Below are 14,319 nucleotides of genomic sequence, written 5' to 3'. Positions count from 1 at the left end.
ATTAACCGCAATGAAAGTATCAAATTTCTTCCTAAAGGCTAGCGCACACCTAACGTCATCGGACGGACCGCACGGATCGCACGCATCGGATAATTTTCTTCAACTGCGCACACTAAATTCGGAGCATTCGGATTTCCGAACGTGCGTATGAGCAATTGAGCATGCGCGGCGGAATACTCAGGAATTTTCAAAATGCGCGAAATTTCAAACTAGGCTTAACATAGTGGCTATAGTTGTGCGTGTTTTTTTTCTAGCAAAATAAGCATTTTTTCTGATTTTTCCCGGATTAAATTACTAACCGGAAACACCTTTCAACTTGAAATAATGTGGTAAACCTAGAAAATTTTCTTAATCTTAAAAGAGCGCCATTTTATGTTTCATCAACACATAATCTGAGCATTCGTAAAGCGATTTTTGTCTTAGCTCCGTACGGACCATACGGATTGTATGCCCCTATCGGGAATCCTCGTCGGCATTGCCGACATCCGATACGTACGATGCGGACAGATGAGCGCGTTCTCATTTGAAACAATGATAATAATAATAAAATCCGATGCGTGCGATACATGCGGTCCGTCCGATGACGATAGGTGTGCGCTTGCCTTAATTGTAAAGCTTAATTATAGGCAATTAAACACTGATCTTAGGCTCAATTACGTGACCTGAATAATTTAGCTTTTAATATGCAATTTAATAACCCTTTAATGCATAAATAAGTATGGCCCAGTTAACCGTAGAGTCTAATATTATTGGCGACACAAAGGTAATGATATTTTATAAAATTTATTTATTTTCCATATTTATAAAAGAATTTAAATAATTTTATGTGATATAAATTTTTAAAATATATATTAATGTATTTATAATAAGAAACGTGATAATTCCGTAACTTCTAGGCGATATCTGAAATTATCATAATTTATTTTGTTAGTGTTTACTTATCGAGGATAAGCAAGGGTTACTTACATTTAGTAAATGCCTTTGTTGACGCCGACACCCTTTCTGACACCAACGCTGGGAAGAGGGATATCAAAGTGTTTGTTGAGTCCAATATGAGCTGCACCAAGATCTAATTAACAAAATAAAATTAATTAGAATTATGAAGGATTCAACAACAACAAAAAAAAACCTTTAGTGTACTCACCAATGATCTTTCCAAGGTCCAAGCCAATACCTCCTTTTCCAACGGTTTTACCAAGGTTTAAACCTGTTAATTACCCCAATTGATTTAGTTTAATTTAATTTGGAATAATTAGCAAAACATTAAATATAACTTACCGATTCTTTTGCCGCCTCCGAAGTCCAAACCGAATCCCTTGTTAAGTCCAAGTCCAGCTTTTCCAAAAGAGATATCCTTGTTGATGTACGGTTTGATGGGAATACTGATCACCTTGTTGACTCCCAAACCCTTTCCGACACCAAGTCCAACACCTGGGTAGATTATGCCAGTAGCAGGGTAGAAGGGACCAAAACTAGGGTAGACGGGACCAAAACCAGGGTAGACACCTCCGAGGCCCTTGTTCAAACCGAGTTCTAACCCTAGACCCTTGTCTAAACCGAAACCGACTCCGAAACCGAATCCCTTATCGACTCCAACACCGAGACCCTTGTCGAGACCAAGTCCTAAACCGAGACCTTTTTCGACACCGACACCTTTCTCGAGTCCAACATCGACACCTTTGTCGAGTCCTAAACCAAGACCCTTTTCGACTCCTAATCCAAGACCTTTTTCGACTCCAACACCGAGACCTTTGTCAAGACCGAGTCCAACACCGAGACCTTTATCGAGTCCGACACCGAGACCTTTGTCGAGTCCGACACCGAGACCTTTGTCGAGTCCGACACCGAGACCTTTGTCGATTCCGACACCGAGACCTTTGTCGAGTCCAACACCTAGACCTTTATCGAGTCCAACATCGAGACCTTTGTCGAGTCCAACACCTTTATCAAGACCGATATCGCCACCACCAAGAACTTTGTCAAGGTATCCGACATTCATTGCAACAATGTCTTCAAGAGTGGCCGCAGCGGCGGCGGCAGCGCCGATTAAAACTACGAAGGCGAGACACTGGACATAAAGAGAAAGAGAATTCAGGATAAGTACTGAAACACTACAACTCTTTTAACTAGGCCTAAATTGAAATGACAAAATTTAAGACGACTTACCAAAGACTGCATATTGACTGGTATGGTTCCTCCAAATGAAACCTTCAATAACTTAAATTTGAAGCAGAATAATAACTTGAAACTTTAATCTTTGACTTTTTATAGTCCCATATCTTCAAGTACTTTGTGATCGACAAATAAATTGGAATATGGTATTTGAATAATAAAACCCGCATTTCCTACCCAAAAAGTTGGCGCATGACGCGCGCTTTAGTTTGCATTTACCCAAGGCAATCTACCATAGTTAGTTCAAATAGGAACGCATACAGCTTATAATACCCATCGTGTCCCATAAATTTCCCCAAATGAATTGCAATCTTGTATTTAACAACACTTGAAAATATTTTTAAATTTAGTCTTGGGAAATTTACAAAATTCGATGGAAACGACCTCACTGAAAATTAATTAATTCCTTTGTAAATAAATCCAAATCAAATCAAGGTTGCAATTAAAATATAAAATTTATTTATTAATTAATGCTATTTCAATTAAGGGGTCGTCCGTAAAACACTCGTGTGAACGAGTAGACCTAGGGAGGCTATAGGGTTGTCCTATTTATATGATTGACCAATGAAACCCGAGGAAGGAGAAGTGGGCGGTTTAAGTCCATCCCCTTACCTTCAACCAGATGTTAGGATAAGGTAAAAATTAAAGATACCAGGTTTTGTAAAAACATTTTATATTTTTATTATTAGCAAATGAGACGAAACATAATTATACAGCGTTTAATTTTAAAACGGTCTAAACGCCGATTGTTTTTGATGGACATCAGAGGAGCTTGTTCTTTGAACTTGATATTTCCGAGGCGTAATGATTGTAAAGATTTCTTCAATTCATGATGTACTCTCTGAAACGAGTTAAACAATAATAGACGGGCAAAACTTCTGAAGTCATAAACTTATGGTGGTATTATACACTTACGCACAAAGCTCCGGACGCAGAGTATATCATGTTTTTTCGCCTTCACCTTTCCTCCTCCGTAACCGAAACTAAAACTGCAATTAAAAAATTAATTTCGAATGATTTTACTTTAGTAAATTTTTTAAAACTTTAAAAAAATTTTAAAAATATAAACCAGTTTTAGGAGAAACTTATGACTAAATTAAGACCGTAATATAATGACCCCCAACTTTGGAATCGCGTTATTTTTTAGGCCAAAAATAGACCAGTTCTTGTAAAAAAAGATCTCCTGATTTAAAGAAGCGAAACTTCCCGCGGTGAACGGTTATCATTTCTTACCTTATTTTAATTTATTGGAAAAAATTTTAGAAAAAGTTAAACGGACTATTATATTTCGATTCGTAATCCTGCGTGTGAAAAAAGTAAGTTATCATTTAACCCTAAATATCTAAGCCTTGTACGTCATTTTTTAACTTAAATTCATGTTAATAGACGCGAATTCAAAGCTAGATTTCGGATGGTTTTTATTTGTTTATTTGCGAATAAGACGGCAACCTGACCATCATAGTTTGCATAGTGCGTTAGGCTTAGGCTTATGTGTAGTTTGGTCAGTTTTAGGGTTAGGGATGGGCTTAGGTATGGTTTGGTTAGGGTTATAGACGTGGCGACGAGGGACCACTTAGTAAAAGGAATCCATTCCATGTCGGGGTCAGTCACACACATACACATACCATGTCGGGGTCAGTCACACACATACCATGTCGGGGTCAGTCACACACATACCATGTCGGGGTCAGTCACACACATACCATGTCGGGGTCAGTCACACACATACCATGTCGGAGTCAGTCACACACATACCATGTCGGGGTCAGTCACACACATACCATGTCGGGGTCAGTCACACACATACCATGTCGGGGTCAGTCACACACATACCATGTCGGGGTCAGTCACACACATACCATGTCGGGGTCAGTCACACACATACCATTACGCGTAATTTTTAATAGCCTTAATAGCGCAACCCTTAATTAGTGTACAGTGATTAGCCCCTCTATTCTAATTAGATCCAAAACAAAACGACACGAAGCGAATGCAATGACTTTTAATTGCCAATCAGATCATACAGATCTTAATTAAACAATGCAAAAGCGGTGTAAAGCGATTGAAGCGTCTGATTGCGATGCATTTCGGTACATATCTTACCCCAACATAAAGAACCCAAAGAATTAATAGCAGCACCACTAGAATGACGTAGTTAACAACCAAACTTTGCGTTTGTTTATCCTGCAACAGGTTACCCGTCATTTCTTATCTGCACTCGAGTATTATCGCGTTTACTATCTAAGAACAATGGAAGTTAAAAAATAGCAGCACTTGTTCGATAGGAGTTTTTGAAATGAAACACCCGAAAATTTTATAGACGTTTCGCAACTAACGTTCGGGCACTAAGAATACCAAAGCGTTTGAGATGACTTCGACCCTCCTCTCCAGAACCGATCTCTTAAAAAGTAGCTTACGAAGACAGTTTTCCCGAATGTACCCAATAGATTTAGTTCCCTTACGCAGTGGTCTCTCTAGACACTGCCATCTCTAACCCAGAGACCCTTAAAGATTGTTATGGTATTTCAAAGAGTTTTTCCAAGGCGTGGTTTGAAATAGACCTATTTCAAAAGGAGGAAGCGAAGAATCGTCTGCTTGATTTAGGGTTAAGAAGGAGATCATTGATAGAACGGTATGTGGACAACAAATACGTTAGATAGGGCTTCAAAGTTACACCAGTCCACTACCAAATTTGGATGGTCTGTATTATTTGAAGTCATATCTTAATTAATACGTCTTTGTTGTCTGTCCACAAACCCATTTATGTTCCGCCTTAAGAAAAACTCCACCACACTCAATTTTACCCCCCGACTTTTGAAAATCGGGTCTAACTTTTGGGGTATAAGATGACACTTCGCGTGTCAAGGAATTTTGTTAGAGAAGGCATTGCTTTTAGTGTTCGGACTAATATTCGGGTAGGCCTACTACTTTGGGGGAGACAGATGGTGTATTTCACAGCTCGATCGTTCCCGTTAAAGATGCTATTTTTGAACCTCCTTTACTAGTTTTTGAAGGAGTAGCTTTAGGAGTCGACGCATCTGGATTAAGAAAATATTTTCATACCACCCTCACTTCCTATATGTCACTAAATATTGGTACACGCTTCGACGAAGGGGTCGCGCACTTTGACCGCGTACAAAAGAGAAGTCAAACGTTGCCTATAATGCTCTAACAGTGTACTAGCCGACCTCTCGAGTGCGGAATTCAGGGTGCAACTCCATAAACGCATCAAGTTTATTTCTGACACATTTAGGTTTCGACTTTCAGGTTATATTCATTTTATTTGGCTAAATAAACTAACGCGGTTATGAAACATTGAAAGGTCATAACTCTACTTTAGAAACACTTACAGCCCAAATTATCCTCTTTCAAGTGATACTAATTACTTGGACATAAGCTAATCAATGCACTAAATAATCAGCTTCAAATAACGCCAACTAATTTGTGACCCTTGAACCCCATCTTTCAAAGGTCATAGCCCTACTTTAGAAACACGTACAGTTTAATCCCTTCAGGGATTGATAGCCCAAATTATCCTCTTTCAAGTGATACTAATTACTTGGACATAAGCTAGTCAATGCACTGAATAATCAGCTTCAAATAACGCCAACTAATTTGTGACCCTTGAACCCCATCTTTGAAAGGTCATAACCCTACATTAGAAACGCGTCTATGTAAATCCCTTAATTTTTTTATGACAATTCAAATAGTTCACTACTAAATAATAATAATAATACCCAATATTTTTGCCTATATAAAACAGAATCCAAAATAATTAACAAGCTATGAAGAATTCTTAAAACAACGCCGAAAATTCTTTCACACCGTAATAATATTTGGTCCTGGACGATAAGTCGTAACCCATTAAAGGTTTTGACAGGCTCATATAAAGCCCAAACGAATTTTTAGAGGTAATAGTCTATTTAAAGAATTGATTTGGGGGTTCTGCAAACTGAAGTAGCTTTTTTGTTTTCTTTCTTTTTACTCCCGAAGCGTTCTGGCTTATTTCCAGTCTGATCCTTTCTTCGAGTCTTTCATGTCGCGTATCTTGACGTGCTAACTCTAATCTGAGATCACTAAATCCCCCGCACTAAAGGAAAAACCTATTCACCGACAAACGGCATAAAAAATATCTCTGAAAGATTTATTTAAAGCATAAGTAAATATTTAATAAGTCTAAATAAGTTAACCAGAAGCATTTTTGCGCTAAGTAATGTAAATGTAATCCACAGGGTATTCCAAAAAGGGTTTTTAAAGGGGCTGGCCGGAGCTGTTGGGGTGAAGGGGGGGGTCAAACTGTTGGTTAGCATATTGCTTACCCGCCCACCGCGACGGTGGCGCCATTCCTTATGGCCAAAGAGCTGGGTGTTTTCCCCCTGAACTAAGGGTGGTCTCCCCCCAACAGCGCCGGTGACGTGAGCCCCTTTAAGGATTGAAGTACACAGTGGGTTCTAGGGGTTATTTTAAGTTGAAAATGTAGTAACTTCTATGAGATTTATGATTGGAGTGTTTTATCGATGACCCCCTTAATTAATTTAATATTGTCTCTCATTATCTAATCTTAACTATATTAAGGGGCCATCCGTAAAACATTCCAATTGTAACTTGTAGACAAACGTCATCAAAAATTCAAAATTACATTTTAGACTCAAAATTGATTTGATTTCCCATAAGGCATGAGAAAAGTCAATCGAAACTTATCACTTTTCAAATTCAAATTAGGCTTAACACCTATCAAACCTAACATGTTTTGGAAGAAAATGTACTAAACGCTACTAAACTTATAGGTGCCGTTTTAATTAACTTATGACAATTTTAGTTGACACGCATAGCGTGAAAATATCATCCTCCTTGAGGTTGATTTTGAAAAGAAAGTTCTCGTTAAATATGAGGAACCTTAAGGCCAAGGCAAAAAAATTAATCTCGACGAGTCTCGTAAAGTTTTAAATAAACTTATCCGGCTCCTACTCTCTTTCAGCTGCTTTACTATAATCAGACTCTACAAGTACTTACGGATGTATACTTGAAAAGTTTTAAAGAGTGATTCTAGTTTTTATTGGTTTTAATATATTTTTCTCAATTATTTTGAGAACGCGGCACCCACGTCAATTGGGTTCATTCCAGGTTTATGACGTTATTTACTGGGGTGGTTTTTTTTTCAAAATATCTTAATATATTACTAATTTTTCGTAACATGATATTTAGGCCTATATAAAGAGATTTGCGTGTTGCGTGATCTATCCCATGTAGCTAAATATATTCGGATTAAATTAAATTTGGTAGCAGATTAAAATGGGGAGGGGGGGGGGGTCTTTCAACGATTCAATTAAGTGTTTATACATATTGGGCCTGCTGCGTCATCAGGGGTTACCTCTAAGAAATATTTGACGAATATTAAGTTCACGTATTTAAATTAGTGTTAAACTTATACGTAATTATTAATTAAGTGTTAGTAATAACTTTCAGATATAATTATTTATATTTAGTAAAACTATTAATTTAGCAAAGAGAGGCTATAATTTTGGAGTATAATTAGTTTAGGGCATTAAATTTGAGGTGTTACAGGGTGGTTTAGATATTGAAAAAAATAAAAACTCAATATATTGTACTTCATGGAAATGCAAATAAAATCACGTGCAAGTTTTGGGAAATTGCAAATAAAAGCGCACGTGCAAGGTTTAAGAAATCTCAAATAAAAACACACGTGCGAGGTTTGAGAAATTGCGAATAATAGCACACGTGCTAGGTTTTGGAAAGTCGCAAATAAAAGCACGTGCTAGGTTTTGGAAATAGCTAATGAAGGCACGTGCAAGGCTAGAAGAAATCACAATATATTGGAACCATCTATCAGTTAGTTAATTTCAGCTACACCATAAGTTAATTAAATTAGTTAACTTACCGCCGTGTACAAAATATAAAGAACTAATAGTAGAATAATTAAAACGGCGTAATTAACAACCAGACTTTGACCCTCTTTATCGGTGAGTTGACTCATAATTGATATAGAATTACTGAAATAATAAACAGCGGTTTTCCAATTTGGAAGCTAAACGGACGGAGGTACTTTAAATGTGACTCTCGTAGTCGAATGTGATTTGAAATATGGATGGTTCCTTGAGACTTCCAAACCTAAGAAAACTACGTCCCAAAGCGATGCGACGATCCTAGGTTTTCAAAGATTTCGTACCCCCATCCCAATCCCACAAATACCAAAAATAATCATTGGTTATTTTGGAGCTTCTAGCCCCTTTTTTAAAAAGAGAGTTTAATTTACAGTCAAGCTTGCTTGGACCGTGCCAAATTTTATTCGCCCCAAGAGATCAACGTCCTTCAATTTCAATTAGTTTTTAAGTAATTATTATTTATTAGGTACTAAAACCTGATAGGCGTATATAGCGAAACTTAAAAGGTAACCGTAAATATTGAAAATTGTTAAATTAGTTACTAGAAATATTTTAAATACTCGAAACTCAATTTTACCCGTTTTAAATTTTGTCAAAAAATAACGAGATTGAAACGCGTTAAAGTTACAAATTTTTTTCGATGTTTTTATAACATCTTTATGTAAAGATAGCAACAAATTTTCACGTAAAACCGAAATTTGCCCGGCGCAATTTGATATAACTATAGAACTAAATAAACATAATGGTAATTTAAATAAGATTAGAATATTGTCGACTAAACTATTTTCATTATTATCGTTTAACATCCATGGTATATTTGTCGTGAACGTAACCATCCAATCGGTTAACCATAAGGCGTATAATACCCCGATTTGTCTGCTAACGTCGTCTGCTATTTCGTATATTTTTGTGTGCCATTTCAAGGTCAAAACAGCGGTGCCATGTTGAAAATGGCGGGATTCCGTGTACCGAATTAAAGCTGATATACCGTTATTTAGCGAGGATAAATAGTACCATGAATACGTGAATATCATTGGACGTAAAAAACTATTGACAAAAATAAATATCGTCGAGTCAATAAAGCAGACGATAAAACCGAAAATTGGTACTTCGTAAATTAGGCTTAGGTTATAAAAATACACATCCGCGTATCCTTCCAAGGGCCAAATACCGCTGAAAACTAACCAGTAAACCGTACACAAATGACACAGAAAGTAAAACACAGTGACCGTAATAGCGAATACCTCTAGAATGTTATTGGAAAAGCGAACTGCGCGTAAATCGCGTTTCAGGATTTTTAAATTTTCCATAATTTTCGCGTGACACTTTCTGTTGTAAAATAAGACGTCACACGATATCACAGTAATGAAAAACGACGTTAAATCAGCCAGATTAAAGAATAATACGTCATATTCTTGCGTCCGAACGGCGTACGTCATTGGACCGATTATTAAATTCGTTAAGTAAAGGTGGATAACAGAAAACAGTAGAATTGTTCTGAAACGGCACGGAAGTTTGAAGAATTTACGCTTTTTGAGGATTGAGGCTTTTTTTAGGGGAGATATCTTCGTGGTCCTGGATACGGTGAACCCTTTAAGGATATTATGCCGACGTTTGCTTATAACGTTGTCCAAAATTCCCAGTGTTTTTAGAAAACGGAACGATATGAAACCAAGCGTCATGATCTACGAATGTTTATATTTTCACATAAGAGTTTTTGAAAATTTATAAAATTCACCTGGTCCTTCACAGAACAGCTACATCTTTGCTTAACAGCTCAAGTATTTAATGTGCGAGAGTTTGCAGGTGCAACTTGTACCGTGACGTAGATAATTGAATTTTGCGCCTATTGCAAAATTCGTAGCATTTATTTTCTATTAGAGGCAACACGAACTAAGCCTCTCAGTTTACTCTAGCGTGCGATAATGAATAATTTAAGTAAGAGCTATGTGTATTAGTCAGTTTATGATATAAAAACTCTATTCCTGGCATGGTATTTTTATCTAGAGGTCTTAATTCGAGCCTATTTCTGAACGTACGAAAAATATTAGTCACAAACTGTAGGAGCATGCAGTGAAAATTGATTCTGGAGTCGAAAACTATAGTGGGTGGACGTAAATAGAGTAGAGTCAGTACAACGTATGCAAACGTCATACACTTCTATCTCTTAGCTCAGTGTCATGTCCCCTACTAGGCACGTAAAGTATCCCCTCTTACAAGACCATGCCTAGAGGGAGGAATACACAGTCTACAGTACTTCGGTTTTGTTGGGCGTAAGCTTTAGGCGCCACCTGGTTGTAGCAACAAGAACTTCTGTTTGTGACTGCACTCAATGATGCCTAATCTTGAAAAGGATGCTGGGGTTTTTAAACAGCTACGCTTGTTCCCCAACTGAGCTCCCTCCTCCCAGCAGGAACCATATGAACAGGAACCTTCACGAAGGGAGGCTGGCGTTAAGACCATCAACATAAAAGGACCATGGTTTCATGAATTTCAGTGTTATTCTTCTATAAATATTTGAGGTTGCTTGGGACTGTTAACAAAGCGTGACTTTTTATATTACATAACTGATTAATATAACATTTGGTCTATAAGCAATTTCAATTTTAGGCGTATGACTTGAAAGCCGTAGAGTAATCACTTAAATTTTGAAGTAGTTCATGGTACATAAATATACTATTAGGAAATGAGACGTTCGTGTGATAATTTGTTCTACTGACCTTTAATGCAGTTTTTAATTCACCATGGAGACCTAGCTTTAATACAATATAACGCGCTTTTTTAAGGAAATTTTAAGTTTCACTCCATTTAAATTACTACATATACTAACGGAAAACATTATAAGTTTAAAAAACCATTTCCGCCTTTCAAAGGCACCGAATGAAATGTGAAGTATTTTTCAAAACAACAGATTAAATCTTCATATTGACCGAGAATTGCGAGCACAGAAACGCTTAAGAAATTTTTATTTTACTTAAACCAAAAAAACCTTATCGATTCAACCCTTTTAAAGGATTACAGACAAGGTTTTGGTAAATTATACTAAAACGTAAATACATTAAATAAAGTAAGGAATGAAATTTGATGTGAAAATAACCCATTTAATCTTTAAGCAGTCTTTCAAACGCCCCTACACGTCCTGAGTTCTTAGTTTGCTTTTTATTTTCGAAACACTTATTTAAAAACAGAGCCTGAACCGGTCTAAACTTTCTCAAATCAAAACAACATTTTAAATCAAAGTTTAATTCCGTGATTAAACAACAAGCGTTAGGTTTACCTTACGCTATTTCGTGTTTGTTTCATAGCCCTCTAGATGACGTGCGTAATCATATGAGCTATGCTTGGTTCTTTAATACGTGTTTTATTGGACCTATTGCATGTACCAAGTCAGTCCAAAACAAGGAAAAACTTTTTGTTCTGTAAAATTTTGTTTTGCATTTTAAAATTTCGCACGCTTTGACGGTTTATGATGTTTTTAGTGTTTTATAAATACGTGTAGAGAGTAATTTTGGATTCAATTTGATTTCAAAAACTTAAAAAAAAATTTGTAGAATTAATATATAAGGATAATATGAATTTTATAGATAAATATCGTACACCGGTGTATTGCGGGCTAAAGTTTTACAGGGGCTCATAGGAAATAGATTATTAGGTTTACCCCTGGAAGTCGGCACTTGGAAAAAAATTTAAAAATAAATTAAAAAATAACTAATTACAATCAAATAATTCTTTCATATTTTGATATTAATTAAGTATATTGTCCCTTCTCTAAAAAATATATTTTATTTCCAAAAAAACCCCACAAAGTTATGCCAAGGATTTTTTCGTAAAAATCCAGTGTTTTAGATTAAAAAAATAATAATGATAAAAATAAGTATAAAACACAACGGTTCTCTAAAGTCAACCTGTAAACTATACTTCGGTTATATTCGATATTGCACCTGTTACTCTCACATGTCAAAAATAATTAGTATTATGATATAAGATTAATAATAAAAAATTTATGAAATTGCACTAGATCTGTTCCGTCCGAACTCTGGAAACTCTAGCGGCATTTTCCTACCTTACATTAAATCGATACATGTCTAAATTATAGCAAAGCGAGTTACGTGGAGTTGTCTTCATTAAAACTTTCAGTCGGTTTCAAGTCGGCAACAAGTTAAGTTTAATATAGTTAAGTTTAATTCGGAAATTTATTGTTTGTCCTTGTTTCAACAAAGATAAATGAGAGCATAGACTACGTGTGTATATTTACTGTCCCCTGGTGTTACACTATCGCGTATGGATACAATAGACATACTTGTGTACCTAGACAAAGCGAATTACAATTACCACTGCAGATTCGCAATTCGAATTCTTATCTGTTATTCCAGGAACCAAAATCATTAATTTAAACACTTAAAAAAGGTATAATTGAATTCGTGGTCTCAATGGTCTAACTTATGATTAGTTTTCTGCAGAAAATTCATTAGTAATTTAACAAGAGTTAGTATGACAATAAATCAAGCACGTTAATTAATGTGTCTACGAGTAAAACATGATTTGCTTGAACCGATTTTTATTAGTTAAAACTTTCTTCGACTCGACCCCGCTTATGTGAATTTTAGTTTCAATAACAAAACAATTATATGCACGAATTTAGTAACAAAAGTATAGGTTTGACATTTCAGTAGCATGCAGGAATAATATTACTTATGCACTGATAACCAAGCGAAACTACTTCACGAAACAGTGTATAGTTTTCTCCCTGCACATGCCACAATTCCCAGTTGACCTGAAGTTAAAATAAAATTGTATCTCAAATTATTTACATTACCATAAAAGTACGCGCAAAAGGACCTTTGCGTTATCAACCTCATTTAAACAATATTCCTTTCGTATTTTTCCCTTCTATGCATACTAATTAAGTGATCATACCTTGTTTTCGTATAGAAATGTCAATATAACGACCTAACTACTGAAAGAAATACAAGACTTCAATATCAAGAGGTCGCCAGTGATATAGGGTAGACCCCCCCTTTTCTTAATTGAATTTCATTAGCTAATGAACGCGACGAACTGCGCCTTTATAGCGGCGTCCCTTTCAAGTAAGTACGTCAAGGCTTAGATGCTTCAAGCAGGGTGTTTGTTATAAGTTTGCCATAAACTAAAAACAGAAGTTCTTAGTTGAAAACAATTCTAAGAGTACTTTCTTCACATTTCTCAGCTATGTTAGAACAAGAAAATGGTCACATGTGCATGGACTTAGACACGTCAGACATACCAGTCCTTCAATTGTCTTCAATCTGAGTACGTTATTGAACCGTTATCTAGCATAAGTTTAAGTACAATTAAATTAGTAGAATTGTGCCTACGCTGGAAAAGAAAAGCTAATTACTGCACATGTGTGACTATCTCTCCTCGTTTTATACAAATCACTGTTTGGGAGCCCACCGGCACCTCCGTTACTAAATGTTGTAGCAAGTAGTTATATCTAGTTTACTAGGGAGAAGGTATAAATTCGCCACTTATCTAGCTTTATCTCCAGTCCAAACAAACGTAAGTCCGGAGTTAATCCCCGTCTCTAAATTACAACCAGTAGTTCATTGGTTCTTGAAAACTCACGTCAGCGCGACGCGAATGACGAAAATTGCGTATTTTTCGACTGAGAAGAAGCGAAATAGTCCGCCCTCCTTTTACGTCCCCCCTTATATTTTGAAAGGGGGACTGGGATTATGGCACGCGAATACTTAGACATCTTATAGCTTCTCCCTAATAAACTAGATATCACTTCTTGGTTGTAGTACCCATGTTTAATGACACTTTAGACTCAGATAATAATAATAGTTAGTACAGGGCGCTGTCGGTTAGCTGCGCAATGTAAACAAGCTACAGGCTTAGTGTGGACATCCCTTCATAGGCAAAGCTAAGATTATGATTATTACTTTGACCCTAAAAACACACAACACACTTTAATACATGGCAGACTTAACAGAAACACCCTTTACGCATACGTCTAGTCAATAATTCAAACACAACTTCCCACACGGAATGCTTCAGTCACACGAATTCTAAATTATCCTTTGAAAAAAATGAACACCGCGTGGTCAGAGGCAGGAACGGGAAGTTTCCCAAATGCAATTTAGTAGAAGACATTTTAATAGCTTAAGAAGGAACTGTTTTAAGGAACTCGGTTCGTTTTCTTGTGGTCTCTTCGATGTTTGATGCGGGTTTTATTTTCTTTTTGTAATTCGAGTGCAATCAA

At 36.4% G+C, this 14,319-nt stretch overlaps 1 protein-coding gene and 1 long non-coding RNA gene across 2 annotated transcripts; both read right to left on the bottom strand.

The window, feature by feature from the left end:
- Positions 1-767: 767 nt before the first annotated feature.
- LOC149654533 (uncharacterized) lies at positions 768-2,246 on the bottom strand. Its single transcript, XM_089846111.1, has 5 exons — positions 2,167-2,246; positions 1,279-2,068; positions 1,145-1,207; positions 967-1,069; positions 768-903 (listed from the first exon to the last, which is right to left on the bottom strand). The coding sequence occupies exons 1-4, from the start codon at positions 2,176-2,178 to the stop codon at positions 969-971; spliced, it is 966 nt and encodes a 321-aa protein (XP_089702237.1). The 5' UTR covers positions 2,179-2,246; the 3' UTR covers positions 768-903; positions 967-968.
- Positions 2,247-2,828: 582 nt separating this feature from the next.
- On the bottom strand, positions 2,829-4,676 carry LOC149654532 (uncharacterized). The gene is made up of 3 exons (XR_016370438.1): positions 4,276-4,676; positions 3,088-3,161; positions 2,829-3,013 (listed from the first exon to the last, which is right to left on the bottom strand). It is a non-coding gene; the product is annotated as an uncharacterized LOC149654532 (long non-coding RNA).
- Positions 4,677-14,319: the final 9,643 nt, after the last annotated feature.

The sequence above is a fragment of the Phalangium opilio genome, unplaced genomic scaffold (assembly GCF_054372755.1).
Source record: "Phalangium opilio isolate 3A_F unplaced genomic scaffold, DU_Popi_V2 ptg000079l_1, whole genome shotgun sequence".
In the NCBI taxonomy this organism is placed as follows: Eukaryota; Metazoa; Arthropoda; class Arachnida; order Opiliones; family Phalangiidae; genus Phalangium; species Phalangium opilio.
This window is presented reverse-complemented; position numbering and strand designations above follow the sequence as displayed.